This window comes from Antechinus flavipes, chromosome 3 (genome assembly GCF_016432865.1).
Source record: "Antechinus flavipes isolate AdamAnt ecotype Samford, QLD, Australia chromosome 3, AdamAnt_v2, whole genome shotgun sequence".
Classification (NCBI taxonomy): Eukaryota; Metazoa; Chordata; class Mammalia; order Dasyuromorphia; family Dasyuridae; genus Antechinus; species Antechinus flavipes.
The window spans coordinates 187,399,089-187,417,849 of NC_067400.1; the positions used below are offsets into that span (position 1 = coordinate 187,399,089).

The following is an 18,761-nucleotide window of genomic DNA, read 5'->3' on the forward strand; positions in this document are numbered from 1 at the left end:
GCATTGCCTTTTTGACCATCTTGTTTATAAAAACATAAAATAAAGACATTCACTCCTGTTTTGGAAAATTATTGGAAATCACACTGAGATGCCATTTTTGAATTATGTGATGACAACATGGCTATTTGTTATTAACAAAATAAGGGGGAAAAAAGAACTGTTAAAAGAGTAAGAATATTCCATTATCTCTTGTGTTCGTTGAAAATATTTAGCAACTAAAAAGAAAAAAGATTTTCCACTAGATGATTTCATAAGCACAAAAGCAACCAGAAAAAAAAGTGTATGGACATAAGAATGCTTTGTAAAGGTTTTTAATAGATAAATAACCACAACATTTTTAAACTCTTTATATTTTATTTATTTGCATATATTTTTTATTGTTCCTATTTAGCAGCATACATTTATTGTTCCTCAAGCATAAAAACTTGACAAAGGCAAATACCTTATATTATTTTGTGAAACCATCACTGTAAACCAGTGAAATCTAAAGAATATGTTTGCAAAATCAATCAATATGATAAAATATAACACTCTCAAAATAACAATTCCACATCTATAAAACAATTCAAAATAATAATTCTATATTCCATATTTTAAAATGCTATCATGATATGTAAATAACCTGGTAATACTTTTGTGCATAATGGAAACAGTAGGGTAATACAAACTTGAAAACACTTAATGTGACAGTGTCTTCATCTTTAATAGTTATAGTATGAAGACTATGACAGTGTTAGGACATTCATAAATCCTTTTTATGGAAAATGCATCACAAAAAAACTTTCCATTTCATTTTTCCTGCATGCAAAATTATCATCCAGTACCATTTAATCTTTCTAATACATTCAAATTATTATTTGAGTTATTTAAAAAGAACTTAAGATCCAGAAATCCAAAATAAACCTTAAATATTCATTCCACACTTTTCAATAGAAAACTTAGTATGTGGAAGATAGTTAATGCAAAAGTTTGTTAGTAGAAAACAAATTGTACTGGATGTTTCCTTTAAAAATGAAAATTGCAATATAGTTGCTGTAAATTACAAATGATTCTGGACAAAACAAAAAACAAAAACAAATAATGCTAATATGTGGCTAAATTATATCTTACAATATATTCAGAGAATTGGTGACACTTAAGAAAACTATGGATATATTGGCTATGGCACAGAAACCTACTTCATAGGTTATGTTGCAGCCCATTTGTGAAGCCCATTCCAAAGTACTGAAGAAGCAGCAAATTTTTCTTCAAACTAGGTATGAAGCATTTTTTAAAACGTGAATTAATTATGCTAATGAAAACCAATAAAGGCCTTAAACAGCATTATATAAAGTGGAAAGAATTAATGAATGTGACATTCATTAATTTCAAAAATCATTGCTTTTTGTACAATATTATTAACTAATGGAAATTAAAATGGTCCGAATGCCACAATTATTATAAGGCTTGGGAAAACAGAAGGGCACACAAAAATGTTATGTGAATGAAAGTAAATAAAATGAAATTATTATACAAAAATCATACATAATTTTCTTTACACATAAAGCCTATGATGTTATCTTTTGAAAAAATTCTTAACATTATTATAATGTCACCAATATAATAAAATCATGATACCTTTTCAGTAACAGTATTATTCTTTGCCAAATATCCAAAAACTTAAATAAGATTGCTATTTGTTCAATTAAAAAAAATTCTGCTTACTCTGTGCATTAAAAAAGATTATATCATATAACAAATAAATCAAATCTTTAAATTAAAACAGCATGAAAGTCCACTTTACTTTATAAAATGTAAAATTCAACTTGAAAATAGTAGCCACTTACAGGTTGAAAATATACTACAAAAATACAAGAAATGAAAAGACAATTTTTTCTCTGTATTTGTTTACTTATATGGCTTTGGAAAAGGTCTTTTTAAAAAAATTAATATTCATGTGTACATATCAATATTCAATTCCCAATATTTTTTGCCACACATTTTTAAAGCCTACAAAATGAAAAGAGGCTAAATATAGGAACATAAAATAAAAATCTGTATCCGCTGCAGGCAAATTTTGTCGCCTTCAGTTGGGTATATCCATATTTTGAAGCACAAGACCCACTCTGCTTGGAATGTATACCTAATTTTTAAAGAGGTAAGAAAAAGAAGTCATTATAAACTTGAAAATCATTACACTACAGATTTTAAGAAATAAGTCTGATGGCATGACAGACTTCTGTTTTCCTAAGGTAATTAATCCTTATGAATCATATTTAAAATTTTACCATACTACACAATACCTTCCAATCTTTGTTCTAATGTTAATGACAGCATTTTAAAACAATTACTATTAGAGGGATCTGTATGATTTATAACTGTCAGTGTTCAGACTTCTGAAAATATGTAGTAGGGCTACTGACTGAATGATAAATGATGACTCCTTATTGTTATGTTTAAACACTATTGCATTACTATTATTACTATTGTGAATTAAAGCTTGCCTAAGGCCAATGATGTCATGTTGTTTCATTAAACAGAAGTAATGTGACAAAGCAATGTTTTTGAACTATTTCTGCACCTAGAAAGCATTATTTATGAAAATGTTTGCTTATTTACTTTTTCTCCCTTTGAAGAATAAGAGCTTAATAAATGTAATCAAAAAGAATCCTAAGAGACACACACTTTTAACTCCAGGTGGTATGACAAACTTTTTCTAATTAGTTGCAAACTTGTATTTTAGGGGATTCACAAATATAAGAAATGTTAACACTCCAGCATTCCATGACTCCATTTGGAATTTTCTTGGTAAAACTACAGGAGTGGTTTGCCATTTCTCTTTCCAGCTCATTTTAAAGATGGGGAAACTGAGGCAAACACAGTAAAGTGACTTGCCCAGGGTGACAAGTAGTAAATGTCTGAAGTTACATTTGAACTCGGATTTCTTGACTCAAGGCTCAATCCATTAAGTCACCTACCTCACCTAGTGATATGAATTGCATTAATGGACCTTTTTGCTACTTAATTCTTTGTTATTACTATTAATAATAATAGCACTGGATTTGTGATTTCCTTGGAACTGTGACAGCCTATTTATTCAGATTAGCAGCACCTCAGCAATTTAGACTCTTAGAGAATTGCCTAAGGGCACTGAGAGGCTATGTCCTGCCTAGAGTCATAATAGCCAGTAAGTCTCAAGAAGCAAGATATAAGCCTAAGTCTTTCTGACAGAAGTAAACTCTAGTCAATTAATGCACCATTCTCTCTATAACTTAATTTGTAAAAATATGTTTCTTTTTAAAACTACAAATAGTAAAGTAAAGAACTAGCACAGTGCTGCCTTCACTATGGCAAATAGCTTATTTTGCTACAGTTTTTTAGTATTCCAAATAATCTCCTACTTTCAAAATGTGAGAACTTGACTGATGGCATAAGTCTTTCATAATTTGGAATCAGAAGGTAAAATAAAAAGCAAACACAGATTTAGAAGGGGGGAAAAAAAAAGAAAATAAGAGAATAGCTAAAATGACTCAACTGATTCCAAAGGATTGATAATAAAGATTGCTACTCATTCTAAACACAGAGGACTCAATAAAGAATGCTACTCATTCTAACTAAACACAGAGGACTCAAGCTGCAGTTTTGGATACAGGCAATTAGGGAATTTGACTAGACATACTTATTACAAGAGCTTTGCTTTTAATTTTTTCAGTGATTGCAGAGTGGGTGGTAGGTGATAAGGATAAAATTATCATCAACAGAAGTAGAAAATTAAAAGAATGAAGAGAACCATTGAGATATCTTTCTCTAAAAAACAGAAATAAAAAAAAAAAAAGAACCAACAACAGTAATAAGGCCAAAAAGCAGCAGCACTGACAGGCAGGACAGTGACTGAGTGTACACTTAAAAAGAATTGCAAGGTGTATATAATAGAGATACGCAGTTTAATGTACAATAGTCTTTTTTCTTTTCTACTGTGTATATGGAAATGCTAATTTTATTTGCTGTTCTTTTAAGTTCGGAAAAGGCAAAAAGTCATAAAGTTTCAAAAAAGAAGAGAACATTCATGGACATTGTGGCATATTCATGTGACACAACTTTTTCCTCTAAAATTTTTGTGATATAGACCTCCTAACAATTTATGTCCTTAAAAAAGGCAGTAAGAAATATAGTTAATTAGAATATCTGGTAACATTAAGGATTAAAACAAACAAGTTTAAAACTGTTAGATTTGGGGAAAATATATGTATTAGCATTTAAAATTGTTATATAACAATTGTTACCTAACTTCATGCATTTAAAAAAGTTATAAAAAAGTTTGAAAAACTTTAAAAAAATCCAATGGCAACATCAAAATTGAAAATGAACAATTCAAGAAACTAAAAATTTTAATCTGGTTTTTAGTATTTAATGAAACTATATGCATTTCTGCCAAATTTTATTTTGCTAATATTTTGGGAAAAGAGTTAGAATTTTCAGTGAGTTGTACTTTTCTAAGACTATTACACATAAGATATATGTATTATCGCTATATATTATACATACACATATTATTTTTATAAACATGAAACAACATGAATAAATTTTAAAGTAGTTGATTAATTACTTTTTTATTTTTAAAGGATATTAAAAAGATATTTTTCAATGTCAGGGTTCGTTATTTAAAAAAAAATAGAAATTTAACACTTTACAAAAATTAAACAACTATGCTAAGCATCTTGTCAAAAAGATAATTGTATTACAGTCCACTTGAGTTTTCCCAAATGTAAAATGGGGATAATTAACTGATGAAATGGTTACTGGTAATGAATCTAAATAGAAAACTTTGCTTATATTTTCACTATGCAGAACTCACATTATTCACAATAGCAAAGAAGCAAAGTACAAAAATTTTGGGCTTATTTATCTGTGCTCTCCTTTCTGTCAGGGAATTTATATTTCTAAGTTGCAATTCTGCTCTTAGGTCAGGTTCATGTTAAGTTGGAAAAAAGAATTCTCCCTAGCACATTGGTCCCCAATATAATACTGTTAGTGAATTTCAGCAACTGAAACTCAAAAAAATGAACATACTAAAATGGAATGCCACTTTTTCCGACCAAGATTAAGAAGTTCTTCATCACTTTTTTTTAACCTTAAATTATTCTGATCATAGCTAATATGATTTCAGTGACAGTATATAACTTAAACTAGATCACCTAGCTTCACATTTTCGACCAATGGGGGGGAAAAAAAAACAATGTAGAGCTTTTTTACCTGCTGATACTGCAGCATGAAATGCTATCTTAAGAATTCTGCAAACTCTGTTTGTTGCTATCTTTGAAAGCATAGATTTGAAACTTATTCAGCAGATCCTATGGATTATGGAGCTTGCAAAGTAAATTCTTAACAAAAATGGCCTTTTTCACTACTGTTTCATGGACACAGAATATCAAGAGGAAACAGGCCCTTTATTTACTGACAGGATAAGTCTGAGAAAAATAGTATGAGGTTGTTATGCTCAAGTGATATAATTGGGTCCACAATACAACTAAAACTGGGTAATAACGAATTTTATTACTATAGGATTCAGCTACAAAGTAACTGAAGGGAGGAAAAGTTATTTTTGAAGTCAATTTTGCTTCTTCTAGTTGTTCCTTGAGCAAATATGGTAAAGAGGTAATTATATTTTCTTGGTCTTGGTATTTTCTTGGTTCCTTTGTATTCTCTTATTTCAGCCCTACTACCTGTGATTTCCCAGCTGAAACTTAGTTACTTAAATAAGCAATTTAAATAACACATGGTCAGAGAGAACAAAATAAAAGAAAAAAGCTCTATTTTGTCCTACTTGTCCCTATGATGTCATATCTCTCTTACTGTAATACAACCCTATGCAACATACTTTTTTTCCCCCCAATTGATGCATTAATATGCGTGCTGCTATTCCATGTCTGCTGAATGAATTAATTCTGGGAAAAAAAATTGAGGGGGGGCGAAGTTGTTACTGCTGTTATTTTGTTTCAACTGGATGCAGGGATCTTTACAGGGAACCAACAATATGCTGTAGGGTCACACAAATGGGGATCCATAATAGCTACGAAGGCTGGTATTATACAATTCTTCTTGTTTCCAATGCCTATGAATTCTCTTTCTTACCTAACAAATTGTTGTGCAGGACATACTGCTTAATGAATATGTGTGTAATTGCTTCTGTAAATGATTCTTATGCTTAATACATTTTTGTAGAATGAATGACTTAATCAGTTAATTTTCATTCAATTCTGCCAATACTTCAATGACTAAAACTCAGATTCCAAAAAAGACATTATAAATTCTGTACTCAAGAGAAATGGGAAATGCAACACTCTCCAGAAGCCTATACTGCCTGGCAACTGTCTTTACAAAGGTTGCAGCCTGCACTTCTGTAGTCATAGCTTCTTAAGATTCAGAAAAGAAAGTTCTCATCATCAGAGTCCTTGGTACTGGTTAGATGGTTCAACATCAAAAATGGATTAACATTAAACAAATATTATCATCTGTTTTTGTCACTGAATTTTAAGAACTTTGAGACCTTTGCATCTGGCTTGCAGCTAAAACCTCCTATAATTGTCTTCCCCTACAACAATGTGAACTCCTTGAAAAAAAAGTGCTGATTAACTTTTCTATGTATCCCTAGCACAATAAATGATTAATAAATACTTTTTCATTTGCTTATTATAACCATGAACCAGGACTTTTCTTCCTGTTAAATTCTATCACACTGTTAATGTATTTTGTAATATTTCATGAGACTGAAACCTAAAAGAGAAAAGTACGTTATTGAAAAAGAAAAAGCCCCAAACATTCTAATTTTGCTGTCAACTTAACAAATCTAGAACTTTTACCCAAAGTCCACAAGACTCCAAAGAGATAGACTTTAGGGGGTCCCCAAACTTGGAAGTTTTGTAAATTTGTAAGTGTGGGACTCTAATGAAAGCTCTAAGTATTAAAATTCTGTGGACTAATAGTTATTCATGTGGAAATAGTATGTTTCTATTTTGTAGAGATGGCAGTAACACATCATCTACTCCATAATTCTTTTCTTTTGAGGTTTTGGGACTGAAGAAAGTGACTATTTTGCCATCTTACTGGATATTTCCTATTTTTACTTTTAGCTGAGTGTTACTTTTAATAGTTTCTATCAAGCCAAAATCTGACAAAACATTAAGTTCTTTGAGAATAAAGGATGTTTAATTTTTGTTTTTTGTATTCTTGGCCCTTGTACAGAGCTTTTTGATTAATTTTTTTATTGTCATCTTGAGGCTACCTTAACATCTTCTAGTATATATACTTTCTCCAGAATCCAATCTCACTCATCATCAAAAAAATCTCATTTTTCCATTGTTAATCGCTATGCAAGATTACCTTTTTCTGTAATATAATAGGGAATAAACGCGAGCATTTTCATAAAGCATTTGTGTTCTTGAATCAAAAAAAGATGAATCATATCAGTCAGCTAAGAGGAGCAGAAAATATTGAGATATGGCTTTGAGTGCAGAACTACATTCCAAATGAAATTGTAAATTATTCTGGATGCAGAAATTGAGCAAATTTCTGATCTTATCTTAGGAATTTATCATAATTATCTTAGTAATTCACAAATTACCCAATTACCCAATGAAAAAAAAAAGATAGGAAATTGTGGAGCAAAATAGAGGAAATAAAGTCTATACAAACACTTAAAAACTACTCACATGATAAATAAATTAACAAGCAAATTCACATTTTACAAAGAAAAATTCTACTAGAATTAACATTTTTCATTTATATTACATGAATTACGAGGGTCCAAAGATCACAAGGACTGATTTATAATTATAAGTGACAAGAACAGCCACACAAAATAAACTTATTCATATGATTTAATATTTTATTTTCTAGGTTCTTTGTGTTAAGAAAATATCATGCTGGAAATAAAAAAAATTATTTTATGAAATGTAAAGAAATGTAGCTTTTTATTGTTATGACTAATATCAACAGCAACTTCAAGAACCTCCTAAAGATAGAAAGAAAATGTTTTGGAACTAATACTTACCAAAAGAGAATAAGGACGGCCATTATGTTCAAAAGGTTCAGAAATGAAATCTGTATTATGGTCCAATCTCTGATGTCCTCCATATTTCTTTTCATCAGTATCCAGAACAATTTTGAATTTATAATGTATTAAGGAATTCAAATTAATTTTGTTTTAATATGATCTCCTAAAATATATACCATATTTGTTTTACCTTTATCCTTCTAAGACAATATGGCATACCAGATATTGATTTAGAAGCAAGAACTTAATACAAAAACACATCTGCAACTTTGTAAGCATGTACAAGTTACTTGACCTATTTCAGGCTCATTTTTCTCATGTAGAATAAATAAAATACCTGTGGTAGATACCTTATAAGCCTGATATGGAGATCAAATGAAAGATAATATGTAAAATATTTTGTAAATTTTAGATGCTACATCAATGTCACTGTTACTGTTCTTAATAATAATAATCTAAACTATACAAGGATTGAAAGATAAAAAGATAAAAACAAAACATTTGCCTTCAAGAATCTTATATTCTACCACTTTCTGGTATTACTATATTAGAACCTGTTATAATTTGATTTCCCAAAGAATTCAATAACTTCATTTTATACACACATTCTTTGTAACAGATACTCATGCATGTTTATTACATTCAAAACTGCTAAGGATAGTATTCAAGCACAAAAACAACAATATTTATAGCCGTTCTTTTTACTGATGGCTATTAACTGGAAATCTGGAGGATGCTCATCAATTTTGAGGAATGGATAACTAAGCTGTGAGATATGATTGTAATGGAATGTTGTTGTACTATGAGAAATGATAAGCAGAGTGATGTCAGAAAAAAAATGCCCTTACATGAACTGATACAAAGAGAGCAGAACCAGGAAAACATTTTACACAGTAACTACAAAATGAAAAATTGTAAATAACTTAACTAATCTTGGAAATATAATGATCTAAGACAATCCCAAAGGACTCATGATGAAGCATATTATCTGCTTCCAAAGAATTAAAAGTCTGAAAACACACCGAAGCATGTTATTTTCTTTTTTTCTTTCCATTTTGTCTTTTTATGCAAAATGATTAATAAGAAAATGCTTTACACGACTGCACATGTAAAAACTATATCAGATTGCTGTTTCAGGAGGGAAAAGAAAGAAAAGGGGACTAGAATTAAAAACCTTAAAAAAAGTTTAAAATGGTTTTAATGTGTAACTGAAGAAAAAAGAAAATATAAAATAAAAAAAAACCATGTATTTAATAAATAGAAAGTTGGGGGCTATGGGGAAATCAGGAAAATTATCATGTAAGAGGTGGTACTTGTTGAGAACAGAAAGGTAATGAATAAATATTGGTCTTAAATTTTGGTCTTAAATTTTAACCTGTGGGGCATCTAGGTGGATTAGCTAGGTGGTGCAGTGAATAGAGCACCAGCCCTGAAGTCAGGAGAACCTGAGTTAAAATCTGGGCTCAGACACTTAACACTTCCTAGTTTTGTGACCTTGGGCAAGTCACTTAACTCCAATTGTCTCAGAAAAAAAAAAAATAATCCGCTTATTTCAGAGAAAAGAGAAGAAAGAGAAAAGGAAAAAGAGATTAAATTAAGTGTTAACTGTAGAGGGACAGAGATAATGGAGAACCCTGGGCAAGGTATAAGACTCTTTATTCCAGTAAAAGGAATCCTGCTGACTGTCTGGTTCAGCTACCCATCCACCCTAAGGGCTCTCGGCCTTCCTGAGAAGTCAGGAGTGGTGACAACCTGTGCTGTAGTTGAATGAGAGTGATAACAAGTGGCAAAGAGACATCTATACACAATAGCAAGTTGTTTATGTGGTCCTGCATCTGCAGTATATAGTTAGCACATGCGTCCTATAGTTATGTAAGGGTATTAAGAATATATAAGGCTAAGAGAATTTGGAGTAAACAGACTCCATGTTTGACCATCCATGTGAGTCCCATCTCTTCATTCCTTTTCTAAGAGTAAAGACTCGAGCTGCTAACGAGATCCTCCAGAGAGCTAGTTGGGAAATTACATTTGGCATTCAACGTGGGGCCTTGGAAAGCAGGGACAAAGTAGCTGGATTGACATGATCAGTGGTTGGGTTGAAGAGTTCTCATGACTCAGGAACAGGGTAAGTTTAAAGACAAGCAAGCGGGAAGATTTCAGTAAGGACTAATCTAGTCACTTTCATTTTTCAGCCAAAATGAGGCAAGTGCTAACAAAAGAACCACCCTCCTGAGGGAAGTATGAAGCATGCTTAGGTTAGGGGAGAAGCTAGGTTTGTTTGTAACTCATAAGCAGATCATTAAGTTCTCAAATGTTGTGGAGGAAGGTTGGAGCCAGAGATGCAGAAGATAGTACTTCAACAACTAACTGAATACAATGTGATAAAACTGGCTTTAAGAAATTCCATATATGAGAAAAAGAAAGCTTTTAGTGGGGTGACAAAGAAGTATGAGGAGAAAAACAAGCAGAAAGTTGGTGCCCATAACCCCTACAGCATGTGGGAGAGAGGTATATAAGTCTTTTATAATATCCTATTGATTTATATTGTTTGTTACTGCTTTGGGAGGTTTGAGGAGCATGGTGAATTGGGCAGGAAAGGCGTTAAGGACTGTGCTGAGAAGTTTGAGGGGCATGGTGCTTCTCAGATTCTCAGCTCCCTTTCACTTCCCCTCAAGCCTGTGCATGTGCTCTTGGGGTATCCTCTGCTTCCTGATCCTCCTCCCTCAATGCAGCCTTCATGAGGAAGAGAATGAGGAGCAGGAGGGATGGTAAGAGAAGAGACATTTTACAACAGTTAGGATTACAATTGAGTATTTCAGCTTTTTAGGCAGAGCTGCTGTGAAAGGCCTGCCAGCACACTCACCTGTTCAATTTCAATGGAAAACTAATACATCGGTATAGGTATAACAGTGGCCCTTAACCAGGTCTTATTAGATATAGTACAGGAGCAACTTGACCAAGTATACCTACAACCTCCTCTAAGTCCTTGGAATTGCCCTGCATTTGCTGTAAAAAAGAAATCTGGAAAATAAAGGATGTTGATTGATTTGAGAAAAGTGAATGAACAGATGGAAACTATGGGAACTCTTTAGCTTGGGCTTCCATCTCCTACTCAATTGCCTAAGGAATGGCCTCTTTGGGTTATAGACATTAAGGATTGTTTCTTCTCTATCCCTCTGAATAAGGAGGATATGAAAATTTTTGCCTTTTCAGTGTCCAGCTTTAATTTAGCTGAGTCTTATAAAAGATCTGAATGGACAGTTTTGCCATGGAATGAAAAATAGCCCTATCATGTGTCAAATGTATGTGGCTGCTACTTTTATTCCAGTAAGAAAAACATTTCCAAAAGTTGTTATTACATTACATGGATGATATCTTGGAGTGTGCACCTAAGAAGCAAAGATTAGAAGCATGCCTACAAAAGACCATAGGAACACTAAGGAACTACCAACTGTATACAACCCCAGAAAAAATTCAAAAGCATGCTCCTTTTCAATGTTTAGGATATGAGTTAAGGATTTAGGGATTACCCCAAGGGTCTTACAGTACAAAAATTTTCTTTAAGAACAGAGAAGTTGAACACCTTAAATGACTTTCAGAAACTGTTAAGAGATAGTCAATGGATATGTCCAATGTTAGGCTTAACTACTTATCAATTACAATCATTGTATGACAAATTAAGGGGAAACACTGCTTTAGACTCACACTGCCACCTTACAAAAGAAACCCAAAAGGCTCTGAGGGAGGTTGAACTGGCTTTATCCAATGTGGTTGAAATAATCATTCAAAAACCCTTGGTAATATCAGTTTTTGCTAAGAAAAAGGCACTCATAGCAATCCTTCATCAAGGAGAAAGTATGAGGGTGACCCTCCAAGCACAACCAGACCAAAGTCTTACTCCTTACCCAGTGCTTGTGGCTAGAATCTTATTAAAGGCCATTAAGTGAGTGATACAATTATCTGGGGATAAGGCATGACAATATATACATCTTTTATAACAATATGCTGTGAAACTATCCCAGAGTGGCAAATTTTATTGGCCACAGCTCCAAATTTTACACACAGGTCCCCCTTAAAGACAACCCAGCTCATATAATTGGTCATGGATTTTTCAAGAAAAGATTTCTAAAGGACTAAGCATCTTTACCAATGAGTCCAAACATAACATTTGTGCCATATATTCTCCTGACTTAGCTGCAAAAAAAAAAGTCAGAACTTCCTTTCAATCCACTCAGCAGAATGAGTTATATGCAATTATGCTAACTTTTACTTATTATCTAGGAGATGTAAATATAATATCTGATTTGGCTTATTCAGTAGTTATGGTGCAAAGAATTGCCACAGCCCAAACAAAATTTGTAGCCTCTAACATATTTCAGCTTTTTAAGGAACTTCAGGATCAAGTGAGAAACTGTCCAGGTAAATATTACTTCTTGCATGTCCACTATCATACTGGTATTCTAGGAACTATTTTTCATGGAAACTTAAAGGCAGATCGCTTTCTCATCATGTTAGCCAATACTCCTCTACTTCAGGCAGCCCAAGAATCTCATTCTAAATACCATCAGGCTGCATACGCTTTACGTCTGCAGTTTGGGGTATCAAAAGATGAAGCTAGGAACATAGTAAAAACCTGTACAGCTTGCCACACTCGCTCCAAGGAAGAATCATCATGGTTTGAGACTCAATGAAATTTGGCAGGTGGATGTGACTCATTATAAATCTTTTGGTCATCTGTCTTTTATCCATGTCATAGTGAACACCTTTTAAGATTTTACTTTTGTACTACCAGCAGTAAAAGAGATGGCCCAGGTGGTTACTGAATTCCTTATCCTTACACATGCCTTTGCAATTATGGTTGTGCCACAAGCAATAGAAACAGATAATGGACTTGCATATACTTATAAACCTTTTGCACACTTTTGTGCACAGTATCAGATTTCACACATGACTGGCATACCCTTCAATCCTCAAGGACAGGTATAGTAGAAAGGAGGAATAGAGACAAGATACTCCTCTAAAAACAAAAGAAAGGGGGAGCCACAAGTAACCATAGAGAACTTCTAAAACTTTTGATTTTTGAAAAAGATGCACTGGTTCCAGCAGACAGGTTTCATAAACCGCTGGAAGGGCAGTATCCAATGTGAATAGCTCCGGTATCTTTAGATAATCACCAGGTGATGTGGAGAAATCTGGAGAGCAGTGAATGGAAGGGACCAGATAGGTTAACTGCTTGGGGCACGCTTGGGGCAAAGTTTTACTTGTGTCTCTTCAGGTGGAGAAGGAATCTGATGGGCACTTGTCCATTGGGGAGAGACAGAAAAAAGGAAAGACCCTCAAAATGAAGAAGACCCAAGAAACATCAGATGGTTCCATCTCTGACTAGGTCTGCTACTGAAAGAGCAGGGCAGTTAATCCTATGTATGTGGCAATTGACTAATGAACACCATGATCATAAAAATAATTGGTAATGAGACTTCAAAACCTATAGGAATCACTGGATTCCCTGACATATGAAGTGATGGACAATGGACTAGCTTTGGATTATCTCTTAGCTGCTGAGGGAGGTGCATGTATGATTGTGAATTAATAGCTATTTTCTATACTTTCCTTCTGGGACTCATGGAAGTCTTTTATAGTATCTTGTATATTTATATTGTTTGTTATATTACTGTGTGATTCCTCTTATGCTGATAGATTTAACTACTGATGTATAGCTGTTTCAATTAAAAAAAAAAAAAAAAAGAGAGAGATGTAGAGGGCCACAGATAGTGAGGAACCCTGGCTGAGGTATAATACTTTTTAGTCCAGTAAAGGAATCCTGATGACAATATCTCATTTGGCTCCCCATTTCCCACTATGGGCTCTCACTCTTTCTCTGAAGTCAGGGGATGTGACAACCTGCGTTGTAATTAAAGCAGAGTGATACCAAGTGGCAAAAAGACATCTACACAATACAGCAAGTTGTTTATGTGGTCCTGTATGCACAGTGTGCTATAGTTATATAAGGGTATTAGGGAATACAAGACTGAGAGAATCTGGAATAAACAGACTCCATATTTGACCATCCATGTGAGTCCTGCTTCTTCACTCCTCTTCTAAAATCAAGGACATGGGCTGGTATTGAGACCCTCCAGAAAGCTAGTCTGGACATTACAGATATCAACCTGGATGTTACAATTTTTACTATTTTTTTTTTCATGAGACAATTGAGGTTAAGTTAATTGCCCAGGATCACACAGGTAGTAAGTGTGGTCTGAGACCAAACTTAAAATTCAGATCCTCCTGACTGCAAGGCCAATGCTCTCCACTATACCATCTATCTGCCCCCCATTATGCTATGATTTACAATTTTTTTTTTAATTCAAAAGATTCCTAAGCATTCACTACATCTATGAGCAGGTATGAATAAATGGTAATCTTATAGCAAGAATTGTGGAAATGCCATATTCTGCAAGAGGCCAAGAAGATTAAAGGGAAGAGAAAGCAGGGCTTTTACAAATTCAATGTCTTCAAATGCTTCAAAAACTGCTGTTTGTTTAGTTTCTTGATAAAAGGTTTCTTCAAAGAATGAAGATTTTGATGTAAGAAAAAGTACCATCACTTATATCATTTGATACAACTTATTTTATTCCACTTGATGAAGCTAAAGAACTCTAATGTAAGGTAAAATTCTCAGATTTCAAAGTAAGTAAATTTTTTTTTTACAGATTAATAATCAAGGTGGTAAAACTAAAAGCAAATCAAGTATTTTTGAGATCCAATTCTTTAATCACTCTGTGAGAAAAATAGTAGTCTGTTGATAAATCTTGGAAATAACTTTTGTGTTGGATTCAATTCTAATTCAATTCTAATTAATCTACTTGTTTTCCAAGAGAGGATGTGAGAAGGAAATTTAAAGGGAAAAGAGACTACCAGCTAACTTAAAAATATTAATGAAAGGGGGGTTTCCAGGGGCAGAGCCAAGATGGTGGAGAGGACACAAGTTTCTTTCTGACCTTCTCTCAGACCAATTAGCAAATCCAGCTTCTGAATTACCTCTGGACCAGTAGAATCCACAAATATTGGGAGTGCAACAAATTACCAGAAGAAGATAATTTCAAAAGTCGGCAGAAAAAGGCTGTTTTAATCAGCAACAGAGAGGGGCAAACCAAATGCAAGCAGGTTGAGCACAGAAGCCATCACAGTATGGACTCCGTGGGGCAGTGCAGACTCCGTATGGCACAGAATCTACAGGGAGGAACCTATAGCAGCAGTGTTGGCTACTCTTCCCTGGTTGCAAGTTAGTAGATCAGCAGAGAAGTTATAAAACATCCAACACAAACAAAAAAGGTAAATAGTAAAATCCCAAAATGTCAGAATCTGGCAGGACCTGGCCACACCCACCCAGCATAGGGAGTGAGTCAACACAGACACAGCTATCAAGGAAGCTGCCCACTTATATAGGAAGCCACCACTGTAGACAAAGCTTGGAAAACTTCCCCTGCCCTAAAAACAGCTTAACTTAAAAAAAAATGAGTAAAAAAGCAAAGAGAACTCTGACAATAGACAGTTTTTTATGGTGAAAAGAAAAAGATTTCAAACCCTGAAAGCAGATTGTCTCCAGATGAAGCCCCAAAAAGTGATATAACTGGTTCCCATCACACAAGGTTCTAGAAGAAATTAAAAAGGATCTTAAAAGAGAGCTAGAAGAAAAATGGGGAAAGGAAATGAAAACTTAGCAAGAAGTTTTGGAAAAGGCATATAACTCATTAAAAGACAAATTTGATAAAATAAAAAAAGAAAACAACTACCAGAAAAACATAATTTGTGAAACAGAAAAAGACACTATTTTTCAGGAAATCATCATCAGAAAGTAAAATAATCATTGTAAGAATTCACCAAAAATCCCCTGAAAAAGGCCCCAAAATGAAAACCCCAAGGAATATTGTGTCTAAATTTAAGAACTATTGGACCAAGGAAAATTATTATATGCAGCCAGAAAGAAACAATTCAAATACCAAGGAGCCACAATAAGAACTACCCAGGACCTACCAGCTACCACTTTAGAGGATTGAAAGGCCTGGAATATGATATTCCGAAAGAGAAAGGAACTTGGAAAGTAGCCAAGAATAAATTATCCTGCTAAATTGAGCATTTTCTTTCAGGGAAGAAGATGTACATTCAATGAAACAGGTGAATTTCATTGATTTTTGATGAAAAGACCAGAACTAAACAAAACATCTGATCTCCAAATATAGGACTTAAGAGAAGCTAAAAGGGAAAAATAAAAGAATTCTTGAGAACTGTATTTCTGTTATGAGTACACATAGAGAGTGAATGTATCATCTGATTTTACTGTTATAATATAAAAAAGAAACTAGAAGTGGAAAGAGGAATGTCCCAGAAAAAAGGGAACAGTGGAGGGTAAATGAGAGAAATTACATTTCAGGAAGAGACAAAGAAAATCTATTATGATTGAGGGGAAAAAAAAGGGAGGGTGATGAACATTGTGTGAATCTTATTCTTTGTGTTATATCAGTAAAATCAAATTATACATGTAGTCTTTTTGTATATCCACAACAGAAATACAATTCTCAAGAGTTCCTTTTACCTTTTCTGCATCTCTTGAATACTATGGTTGGAGATCAAGTTTTTTGTTTAGTTCTGATTTTTTCCTTAGAAACAAATGGAATTCATCTGTTTCATTAAATATCCATCTTCTTCCCTAGAAGAAAATGCTCAGCTTAGCTAGGAAGTTTATTCTTGGCTGCATTCCAAGTTCTTTTGCCTTTCAGAATATCAGATCACAGGCCCTTTGATCCTTTAATATGGAGGCAGCCAGATCTTGGGTGATCCTTATTGTGGCACCTCGGTATTTAAATTGTTTTTTTCTGGCTGCTTGTAATATTTTTTCCTTAATCTGATAGTTCTGAAATTTTGCCACAATATTCCTTGGACAGTTCTCTTTGATGATTTCTTTTACCAGCCCTGCTGGTAACACAAGTCTCTGCCCAGAAGCAAATCGCCCTGCAAAATTCTATTGCCCCAGGCCAAGCCCCCAACTGTGCAGATTAGAGGCTGCCCCGGGCTGTGGACCTCTGCTGTGCAGGTTCGCAACTACCCCAAGGAAAAGCTCCGAACTGCGGGCTGAAGCTGCCAGTTTGTGCTGTGATCTGTTCTCTCACTTCCGGTTTGGGGTTCTACTTGGTCTGCTTCTAGTTCTCTCTCTGCCTGTGCTGATCTTCTCTCCGGCCCCTGAGAACAAGCCTTTTCTGGCGAGAGTCCAGATAATCTTCGGCTGTTGTACTTCTAATCTTTATGACTTGTAGCAGTCAAGCGCTATTTTTGAGGCTGAATATAATATTGATAGTGAGAGTAAGAGAGGAGCTTAGAAAGTCGAGTGTGCCTTCTCTGGCATCTTGGCTCCGGCTCCTCATCAATCTTATTCTTATCAGATTTGGTTCAAAGAAAGAATATTAGACATATTTGGTTTCACAGAAAAACTTCTCTTACCTTATAGAAAAATGGGATTAGAAAAAGGGAAAAGGGAAGAGATAGATTAAATAGAAGGGAAGACAGAAATAGTAGGGGAAAGATATAAAAAAGGGTCTTTAAAGGAGGAGGGCTGCTTGAGGCAAGTGGTGCTCATGAGTAAAATACTGAGGAGGAGGAAAAGGGGAAAAGGAAAGAGAAAAGCATAATTTAGAGTTAAAATAAGATGGCAGGAAATATAGAATTAGTATTTTTAACTGTAAATGTGAATGGGTGAACTCTCCCATAAAGCAAAAACAGAGAACAGACTGGATTAAAAGCTAGAATCTTACAATATGTTGTTTTCAAGAAACACATTTAAAGCAGAACAATACATACAGAATGAAGGTAAAAGGCTGGAGCAGAATCTATTATGCTTCAGGTGAAGTAAAAAAAGCAGTGGTAACCATCCTGATCTCAGATCAAGCAAAAGTAAAAATTGATCTAATTAAGAGATAAGGAAGGAAATTATATCTTTTTTTTTTCTTTTTTTTTTTTTTTACAAAAGAGGACAATAGTATCGTCTATCCCTCAGGATTGTGAGAATCAAATCAGATATTTATAAAACATGTAAAGTACTATATGTGGAAGATGAACTGGGATGAAGGAAGATTTAGGCAGGATGACCCAAGTAGGAAACTGTTTCAATCATCTAAACAAGAGATGGCAAAAACCTGAATTAGGATGGAGGCTTAATGAATTGAGAGGAGTCTGATTATGGGGTATTGAAGAGTAAAAAACATTAAGATTTGATAACCATTTGGATATGTGAAGAAAAGAAATGAGAAACGTTGTAATGCCAAGATTACAAATATGAGTGAATATGCATGGTGGTGCCTTTTAAAAAAGTGGAGAAATAAAAGGGAAGGAAGATAGTTACAAGTTTGGTTCTATATATGTTGAGTTTGAAATGTTTCTACATCATCTACTTTGAAATGCTCTATGGGTAGTTAGTTGGTAATGCAGGAAATCTAGAAGCTATCTGAATAGAGATGATAATTAAAAACCTAAGAGTTGAGGGTCATTGAAAATGTGTGGAGAAAAAAGAAGGGACTGCTTAGAACAGCACCTTAAGGAATACCCACAGTAGTTAGGTTAGGAAAGATGAGAGGACAAAAGACTCACAGATGAGAATTCATGGGAACTAAAACAAATGGACAGGTTTATTCATTCACTGGGCAGGTAGGGGGTACAGTGGATAAGAGCACTAAATCTA

General features: G+C 33.9%; 1 protein-coding gene across 1 annotated transcript in view; it reads right to left on the bottom strand.

Annotated features, from left to right (window-relative positions):
• Positions 1–334: 334 nt before the first annotated feature.
• GBE1 (1,4-alpha-glucan branching enzyme 1) overlaps positions 335–18,761 on the bottom strand; it is a 197,234-nt gene continuing 178,807 nt past the window's right edge. Inside the window, exons 15-16 of the mRNA XM_051984360.1 lie at positions 8,030–8,145; positions 335–2,122 (exon numbers count right to left, since the gene is read on the bottom strand). Coding sequence (XP_051840320.1) covers positions 2,066–2,122; positions 8,030–8,145 — 173 coding nt within the window. The 3' untranslated portion in view covers positions 335–2,065. The remainder of the gene's footprint in view (positions 2,123–8,029; positions 8,146–18,761) is intronic.